This window comes from Apodemus sylvaticus, chromosome 7, assembly GCF_947179515.1.
Source record: "Apodemus sylvaticus chromosome 7, mApoSyl1.1, whole genome shotgun sequence".
Lineage (NCBI taxonomy): Eukaryota > Metazoa > Chordata > Mammalia > Rodentia > Muridae > Apodemus > Apodemus sylvaticus.
Genome location: NC_067478.1, coordinates 94,693,290 through 94,703,017, shown reverse-complemented (window position 1 = coordinate 94,703,017; position 9,728 = coordinate 94,693,290). Strand labels below are relative to the sequence as shown.

Sequence of the window (9,728 nt, the reverse complement as noted above, 5' to 3'; positions counted from 1 at the left end):
AAGTAGTGGCCAGTGTGTAGGTCATGAAAGCACTTCTGCACTCACTGAACAATTGGACTTTTAATAGTGACACAAGACTTTTATTAATGTCACCAGTGAGCATCTCTGAAGTCTTGGCTTGCTTTAGGTAAATTTACATGAATTTGTGAGAAGCAGCATGGCTTTTCTATTACCCATAGGAAGAGGGATCTAAATGGCTTGTGTAAAAAAAATTCTTTCAGGAAATACATAACATACAATTTTAAAATGTTTATTAAGAGTCACTATGGTTCTATGGGTAGAGCACTGCCTTTTGAATCAGAGCAAAGTTTTGACAATTAGATACAAGAAGGGAGCAGTGAGTGGAGAATGCACAGAAGTGGATCAATATGATTTTCATGTTCATCTTGCTTAATACTTTTTTATTTGCTTACTTTCTTTTTTGTATATGGAGATTAGAGGCTAACCTGGAGAATCGGTTCTCTCCTTTCACCATTTGGGTCATTAGGCTTGAGAGCAAGCCTCTTAACCTACTGGCCTTCACTGGTTGGTTGTCAGGGAAGGTGCCGTATCCTTTAGACTATTAAGAACATACCTAGATTCATTAAGACTTTAGAGGGTGTACATAGTCTGTAATCTGAGCCCTCATGAAAAAAGAATCCTCAGTTTATATCATAAAAAGCAGATCAGACTCCTAAAGATTCACCTCATGGCCTTTGCCTCTGTTCTTGTGTCCCAAGAGCAGATTGAGAGTTAAAACTATTATTATTTCTTGTCTTATTAGCAGGCCATGGAGTACTTGGCAAGGCTGTCCACAAAGCAGGCTGGGCAGGCCAAATCAAAGTGTTTCGGGGATTCATATCTTTTCTAATCTCTTACTAAGTTGTTCTACCTGCCCATTGTGGGGTGGCAAGCATAATTTCTAGAGTGCGTGGATCTTGTAAGAATTTCCCTCCATAAATGTCCTTTAGAATCTTTCTGAGTTAAATGTCTGGCTTCGCTTCAAATTGTTCATTTAGCATTACTAGTCTCAGAATGCTCTAGACCTAATTTTTCAGCTCTTTGACTCTACTTCCAGACTTCACATTGAATTTTCATGCATTGACTTTTATATCCTGAAATAAATATAGGATATTTCAGCTGAATTCAATCTTAACAATTTTGCATGGACATTATTATTATTTTCCTGTCTTTTACTTATAGCTTGTGAAGGAGAATTACTTTCTATAAAACTTATCTCTCTGTGTTTATGTTTTTTAACTATGGATGTTCATCATATGTATGTTGGGTGAGATGTTTGGGTTTCGAGGGTTCTAAGCCAGCCAATAAGGTCATAAAATCAACCACTGTGTCAATGTTGTGTTTTGGGGTTGTTGTATCCTTTAAGACACATAAGACACTCAGCCAGCTAAAAGAGATGAGCTCAGAAATATTAGCTCGGAGGAAAAGAAGGATCACGTTGAGGTCATTGATGGGGCATCCTAGCATTTTTCTGCTGAGGAGATCAAAGGCTGGGAGCATCTCATAGATGGAGAGGAGTCGTTTGTCCCACCGACATAGCCGTGTGAGGTTGTATATTATCACTGGGACCAGCACGGTGTAGATCGCTACACTGGAGACAGTCACAATCTGGAATACAGACAAGGAGGTCAGCCTGCATGTGATCAGCTCTGGCACGTGGGTCTCATCGTGCAGCAGCCCTGTCTTGATGGAGCAGCTGAATTCTTCCTGAAAGAAGACATCTAAGTGGAAGTGGCCAAGGTACAGGTAAGTGGCTGAGGTGAAGAGGAGTAGTAGGGCGTTCCTCAGGAGGTAGGTGGCCACTAGCCAATGGGAGCGCTGCTTGCATGCCAGGTACCGCTCTAGCAAGGGGAATTCAAAGTATCGTTCCTTCCTGGCCCTGGACAGGGGAAGAAGGAAGGCATTGTTAGGGAGAGTAGAACTGCACCCCAAAAGTCATTATTTTGATTTTGTGTGTATAGATAGTTTGTATGTATGTCTGTGCACTACATGCGTACAGTGCCTACAGAAGCCACAGGAAAGCACTGGAGCCCCTGGGACTGGAGTTACAGAGGTTGTGGGCAGCCATGTGAGTATTAAGAATCTCATGGAGTCTTCTGCAAGGACAGCCAGTGCTTTTAACTGCTGATCCATCTCTCTCTTTCTCCAAACATAATATTCTTTGTATTGGAGAAAAATCTGTATTCTCTCCATAATCATAACCACAATTCTTCCACCACAGAAGGTGTGGGTATCCCCCAGTTCTCCAAACATTGAATGCAGTGTCTCAAACCCATGGATGATCAATAAATTATGAATGATCACAATTCCAAAGAGTTTCTGCCCAGCAAGGTTAAACGAAGTTCAAAGCTGAAGCAGGCGGGCTGGAGAGATGGCTCAGCGGTTAAGAGCACTGACTGCTCTTCCAGAGGTTCTGAGTTCAATTTCTAGAAACCACTTGGTGACTCACAACCATCTGTAATGAGATCTGATGCCCTCTTCTGGTGTGTCCAAAGACAGTGACAGTGTGCTCACATACATTAAGTAAATAAATAAATAAATAAATAAATAAATAAATAAAGTGGAAGCAGGACTTGCAAAGCAATAAGCTTATGATAGGTAATGTAAACAATAGAGTTCTGTGTTCTGAGTGTCATTTTGAGGCCAGTTCATTTATTTCCTACAGATTAACATGTAAACAACTCATTGTTGAGAGCCATGCTGGGAAGGTACAGGTAGACCTGTCTTGGCTTTGAGGGAAAGGGCAGATAAGATATACCATATTCAATAGAACTAATATTTATTGCTAAGTGCACATAAGCCATAGTAGTTGTGACTATTAGGAGATGGAGTAACAGTGTAAGTTAGAGGGTTCAGAAACCATGATGTCTCCACCATACTACCTTAAATCTGGGTTCCAAAAGTGCAGAGAGGAACTTTTAAAAGGGGACACAGCATGCACAGAAGATGATCGCAGACTTTAGCTCAATGCCCATGCCAGACCCGTTCTTATCTCTTAACTTTCCAATTCCCTTCTCCTCTGCTACTTTTGCTTCCTTCATACTACTTGTCATCTATTAAAACATGTCAGTGGTTTTGCTTGTTTGTTTGTTTGCTTGTAGTTTGCTTTACTTCAATAGAATGTTAGCCCTACACTATTTGGTACAGACTTGTTGCCTTAGTCCCCTGTCCTGAACAGGTATGAGACAGAGAGAGAGAGAGGAGAGAGAGAGAGAGAGAGAGAGAGAGAGAGAGAGAGAGAGAGAGGAGAGAGAGAGAGAGAGAGAGAGAGAGGAGAGAGAGAGAGAGAGAGGAGAGAGAGAGAGAGAGAGAGAGAGAGAGAGGAGAGAGAGAGAGAGAGAGAGAGAGAGAGAGAGAGAGAGAGAGAGGAGAGAGAGAGGAGAGAGAGATCTGATGTACTTATCACAGTGTGTCTGGTACTTAGATGGATGATTTCATCAAAGATTCGCTCAGGGATAAGAGACTAGGTTGAGTGTCCTATATCTCAAATCCCAGGGGCCTGGGAGTGTCTCAGATTTGGGTGGGGTTTTATTTATTTTTATTTGGAATATTTGAAAGATCTGATGCCCTCTTCTGGTGTGTCTGAAGACAGCTACAGTGTACTTACATATAATAATAAATCTTTAAAAAAAATAAGTAGTTGACATTGTGCTTGAGGACTTGGACAGATATTTGAAAATTTCAACATTTTTTTGCTAAGCATGAGTGGAGTTAACTAAGGTTTCTGAGCAAGGTAATAGTATACAAAGTAATATTTTAGAGCTATTAATCCCTGTGGTTCAGGTTCTGTCAACTAGAGACAGAGCCTTTTCTTTTTCTTTCTCTTCTTTCTTTCTTTCTTTCTTTCTTTCTTTCTTTCTTTCTTTTCTTTCTTTCTTTCTTTCTTTCTTTCTTTCTTTCTTTCTTCTCTCTCTCTCTCTCTCTCTCTCTCTCTCTCTCTCTCTTCTTTCTTCCTTCCTTCCTTCCTTCCTTCCTTCCTTCTTCCTTCCTTCCTTCCTTCCTTCCTTCCTTCCTTCCTTTCTTTCTTTCTTCCTTTTGTTTTTTTTCAAGACAGGGTTTCTCTGTGTAGCCCTGGCTGTCCTGGAACTCACTTTGTAGACCAGGCTGGCCTCGAACTCAGAAATCCGCCTGTCTTTGCCTCCCAAGTGCTGGGATTAAAGGCGCGTGCCACCACCGCCCGGCGAGCCTCTTCTTTCTACAATAAGAAAGTTCATGCTCTCCCCTCTAAGAATACAAGGGTGAACTGAGTACTTTGCTATCTTGAGAAGGATGGTATACGGAAAATATAAATACGATTATGCCTGGGTATCAATTTAATGCTCCACAAAGCCCTTTAGAAGAAGCTGGAGGGAGCGACTCACTTTCTCTAGCTCATCCCAGAAGACGTGGGGGTCAGAGCTCCTCTGCCGGATCTTCAGCATGTGCTGCACCAGGCGGATGGAACGGTTGTAAGACTTGTCCAACTCACTGATGATGAACAGCAGGTCCGAGCTGAGGGCAGGCACAGCTGCATATTGCCACAGCAGCACTGGCAGATACATGGCCACAGCCAGGGCCAGCAGAGAGTAGGGAAGAGCCTGCAAGAAAGAAACGGCTGAGGAGGGAGCCCAGGGTGCTGGGGCTGGAATGACAGCTATGTGTTTGTGTGTGTGTGTGTGTATGTGTGTATGTGTGTATGTGTGTGTGTGGGGGCTTAACTGCTCTGCTGTTCTCCTTTAGAAGGAAGAGAATGTGTATTGTTGACCACCCAAAGCTCTCTGTCCATATGGAATAATACAGTGAAACTGGTGGAGAAGGGATATTATATCTCTGTGTTACCCATACCCAGATCCACGGTCTATGGGTTTTCTGACCTATGGTTTGTCTGGGGTTGCAAGGAGAAGAGAAAGAATGAAAGCAAAAGACGGGTAGAGGGTAAAAGTATCTGGTAGGGGAGAACTCTGCCTTTACTGCCACAACACTGCAGCCTGAGTATCTAGCCTGAGATTATGATCAATAGTGGCTTCGACTTTATTTCTTCTGTGTGTCCTATCCTATGCTGGTCTCTGGATCCTCAGTGAAGTCAAATGACACTACCAGAGTCTCTTGGAATTCCTGGGGGGGGGTGTCATTTCATGTATGCAGATAATGCAATGGAACTTTAGGAATGTGTAGTTCTTACCTTCTCAGCTACTCCAGTGTTGTTAGAGACTCTTCCCCACCACTCCCTTATGCAACCCTCAGCAGAGCCAACCTGCTGACACCATGGTGTATTTCTATTGCTTAGGTCACCCTTTGTTACTGTGGCCCTGGCAGAGTGTAATAGGTCTTTTCTCTAAGTTTCCTTATTATACTTAGGCATCTAAGAGAGGGAGGTCCGTCTTTTTATTCATAGTACAGTCTCTGCTTATGAAGAATTTTCAAATCTACATGTGTTGCTAGGCAGTTACTAAGCATTATCTCATTTGCTTTTCACAGGGGTGCTGTTGGTGGGATGCCACCGCTGTGTCTATTTTTACAGTGAAGGAAGCTGCAGCAGGGCCAGGTCAACTATCCGCACAACATCATACACTCAGCAGGTGGAAGAGTGAAAATCTGGAGCCAGGATGGGAGGTTCAGATGCTTGTTGTCCTAAGGACTCGTCAGCCCTCAGCTTCTTCCAAACTGCTTTGTTTTTGTAGTTTAGAGGAAAAGATGGAGGGTTGTTTTGTGTGTGAATGTGTGTGTGTCTGTTTGTCTGTCTGTCTGTCTCTCTGTGTTTTCTGAACTGTGAGGGAGAGAGAGAGAGAGAGAGAGAGAGAGAGAGAGAGAGAGAGAGAGAGAGACGCTGGAATAGGGCCTCATGTAAAATTATGACCATTTAACTCTTGTTCAAGAAATAACATCCTTGAAAAAAGCCCTTCACTTCTACAGAGTGTGTTCCTGGGAGTGAGGAAGAGTCAAAGAATCTGGGTTCAGAGAACTTCCTGGTGACAGTGAGGGGTTTTAACCTTTCTTAACAGGAATCAACTCCGAAATCTGTAGACTCGTCGCTATCTTGGCCTGCTGACCTGCCAGAGACAGAGGCTTTGTACGCTTTCTCCCTTCAAGTCTCTGGTTTTGCTCTCTGGGAGGACAAGAACAAACAAAGCCATACATGAAGCACAAAGCGGACAGGCAAAGAGCAGACAAGAGCAGCAGATGGTTGAAAGCGTCAGCCGCCTGACACAAGACACTGGTGTGGGGGAAGGTGGAAGTCCAGGCAAGAACAAACAAACAACCGGAAAGACTCAGGAACTAGGGATGTGGGTGAAACCAAAAAGCTGGAGTCGTAGTCAGTCTGAGAACAGTGAACAGCCCGTGTGGCCAGCTGACCTGCAGACTCTCTATAATATATAGCATTCAGTCAACCATCCTTTCCTGTTCCTGATGGAAGGCTTGAAGGCTTGTCTCTGGGAGAGACCATATCATCTTAAACTCTATGCTCACATCCCCGGCAGGGAGGAGAACCAGCCTGAGGGGTTGAGGGATGAAGCCAGGTGAAAGAGTATGTAATGTTTGGAATGTGGTTGAGTTTGCCGAGGGCTAGCAGTCAGGCTTGATACCGGCTGCATTCTCCTTAAGATTAAGGCCTGAATGACTCTTCTCAGAGACCATAGACAACACTGAGCTAGGCCTAGTGTCAGAAACTCAAGTGATACCTGAGTTTCTTTACAATGAAGTTCACCAGAGGGATGCCTGTCACCTAAATCTGTTTGTCAACAAGCCTCACCCACAGGCGCAAAACTTCCAAGGAGATGAAAGTGGGCAACTTTCAACTGCAGACGGAGACCAGCAGGCATCTGAAGGACCCCTGGCATATGAAAGTCGGCTGCCAAAAGGAATGGAGAAGGGCAGAGTGAGGTGGAAGGGAGTGTAACAGGCACTGGTGGAGTGCTCTGCGAGAGCACAGTGGTTCAGTCCACCCCCGACTCCCAAGCTTTCCTGCGAGGGCCTCTGTCTGCTTTACCTTGTGAGGCCAGAGAGATTTCACCTTGTGCTGGCCAGCCTCGTCCTGCTTATGGTGCACCAGTGAGTCCCAACACGAGCTGTCCACGTAGGCAGCCTGCCTCACACTGAAATTGCTGGGAGAGAAGCAGCTGATCGGAGACCCTGCAAAAGGAGCAGAGCTTTGAGGCAGCCTTAGGTGCAGCAGAGGGATGGGAGTCAGTCATCCAGGAGTTTTCTGGGTGAGGGGGACATCCTTATAAGTTAGTAGCTTTCTGTGGAGGGCGGGCCTTGCCTTCATCCAGAGCCCCACCTTTCTGGGCTCACCTTTCTCTACTGCTGTGTCCTGGGAGGACAGGTCATGATGGAGTAGAACTCACACTTTGGCCCGTGCTACCAATGCGCTGACTTGGTCTTTTAGGTCTGATGGGCTTTTTCTCTCAAGGTTCCTTCAGATTCCCATACAGGAAGCTATCAGAGATGCCTTGAACTCAGCAGTGATGTCACCAAAAATCTTTGCTAGTGACATATCCACTTGAGAGAGATGACAACCTTTGAACATGCTTTTGAAATGATTCTATGTGTTTGTCATGTGTGTGCATGTGTCCTGGCATGCGCATGGAGGTCAGAAGATGACCTTGTGGAAATGGTTTCTCTCCTTCCACCAGTTCTGTAGCTCTACCATGTGTGCACTGGGACTGGATTCAGATTGTTGGGCTTGGCAGCAAGCGCCTTTAACTAATGAGGCAGCTCGTCAGCCTTGCTTTGCTTTGAGACAGAGTCTTACTATATGGCTCAGGCTGGCTTCAAACTTGTCATCTGCATGGGAAGGCAAACGGGCTTGGATGAGAGGCTCCAACTTTCCTGTTTCTTATCTGACAGAGGCAGAGCTGGGAACCAATCCTGTTGCTACCCTTGATGCATGAAGCAGCAGACAGAGAGGTGGAACGCTTTATCAGGAAACAATGCTTTAAGCTAATGGGCACAGACAGAAAAGAAAGCTGGGGACAGGCTTTCTGAGTTAACCCCGCGCGCGTACAGCATTGCAAACATGCGCATGTCTGTGTCCAGTGGAGAAGAAGCAGGGATTTGCTCAGTGCCTCTGAGCAAGGTTGTAGGAACTCTGCAAGAGGTGGGAAGAGAGTGCAGGGAAAAAAGTTTGTTTATAGTGGGCTAAGAGGAAAGGATTTCAAGTTCTGAAGAGATTACAGAGTCCCAGTCTCTGTCTCTAGAAGCCAAAATAATAGTTTAATCATTATTTTGGCATAAATTGTACCAAAGTGACAACTAATTGTTATTTTAAACATATATTGCAGCCGGGCGGTGATGGTGCACACCTGTAATCCCAGCACTCTGGGAGGCAGAGGCAGGCAGAATTTCTGAGTTCGAGGCCAGCCTGGTCTACAGAGTGAGTTCCAGGACAGCCATACAGCTATATAGAGAAACCCTGTCTTGAAAAAACCAAATCCAAAAAAACCAAAACCAAAACCAAAAAACCCCAACAAACATATATTGCATGTTGAGCATGTTCTCCCCTCTGTACTCCAGTCCTTGCTTTGTCTGCTCCCCTTCTGCACTTAATAAGTAAATTAATTCACTTTACATCCCGATTGCGGCTTCCATCCCTCTTCTCCTCCCAGCCCCCCCTCACATGCCCCTCCCCCTACTATTACCCCTCCCATTCTGTGAGAAGAGGAAGGCCCCCCCCCCCGCCCCCCGTACCAACCCACCTTGGCACATCAAGTCCCAGCAGTACCAAGCACATCTTCCCTCACTGAGGCCAGACAAGGAAGCCCAGCTATGGGAGGGGGGCCCAAAAGCAGGCAGCAAAGTATGACACAGCCCCCACCACACACACACAAATTGTTATGGGACTTAAATGAAGACCAAGCTGCACATCTGCTACAAATGTGTAGGGACGCTAGGTCCAGGCCCTGCATACCCTTTGGTTGGTGGTTCAGTCTCTGTGATCCTCCACCGGCCCAGGTTACTTGACTCTGTATGTCCTCTTGTGTTTTTGAGCCCTCTGGCTCCCTCAATCTTTCCCTTCACTTTTCCATAAGACTCCCTGAGCCTCGCCTAATGTTTGGCTGTGGGTCTCTGCATCTGTTTCCGTCCGCTGCTGGATGAAGCCTCTCTGAAGAAACTAATTTTTATTGTAAGATTTCCAAGTGGGCTTTTGTAACTGTTTGGTGCTTTTACTCTTTTGGTGCCCCAGACTCATGCATGACCTGTCCCTTAGGGATCTAGTTCAGCTCAAAGCCAGGAAATCGTCTGAAGACAGGAGCTAGTTCGCTTTATAGCCATTGTAGGGTTAAATAAAGTCAGATCTCTTACCGTTTGTCAGCAGCTTACCTGATGAGAACTCCTGAGCGAAAGCCAGAGACATCAGCAGCAGGGGAAAGCCCACAGTAACGAACTTGACCATTTTATCCAGGGGCAGTTCCAGGCGCAGTCCTTTGAGACGGGAGCCCCTGCGGTCAGGCAGCAGGGCATCCGAGAGCATGTACTCTGCAGCGGTGTGTGCGAGTGACATGGTGTTGCCGAGAACGGGGGTTTGGGGGATACAGAGGAAACTGCTACCCTTAGCAATCTAGGCACAGTGGGGTGATGTGGTGATAGCTTCAGGCAGCTAGTTTCCAGCGGACAGTGTCGCAGCACCAGCCTCACATGCTAAGGACCAGGCAATGGTTCTCTACATAATTGCCCAAGCTCTGAGCCAGACACCCTGGCAATTAGAGGAAGGCATAGCCTCTCGGTGGGTCCTCATTGGAGGAGGGTCA

The 9,728-nt window shown here is 45.7% G+C and overlaps 1 protein-coding gene across 1 annotated transcript; it reads right to left on the bottom strand.

Annotated features, from left to right (window-relative positions):
• Positions 1-1,239: 1,239 nt before the first annotated feature.
• On the bottom strand, positions 1,240-9,481 carry Panx3 (pannexin 3). The gene is made up of 4 exons (XM_052188661.1): positions 9,301-9,481; positions 6,968-7,110; positions 4,363-4,577; positions 1,240-1,879 (listed from the first exon to the last, which is right to left on the bottom strand). Exons 1-4 carry the CDS (start codon positions 9,479-9,481, stop codon positions 1,240-1,242), a joined length of 1,179 nt encoding a protein of 392 aa, XP_052044621.1.
• Between the last annotated feature and the right edge of the window lie 247 nt (positions 9,482-9,728).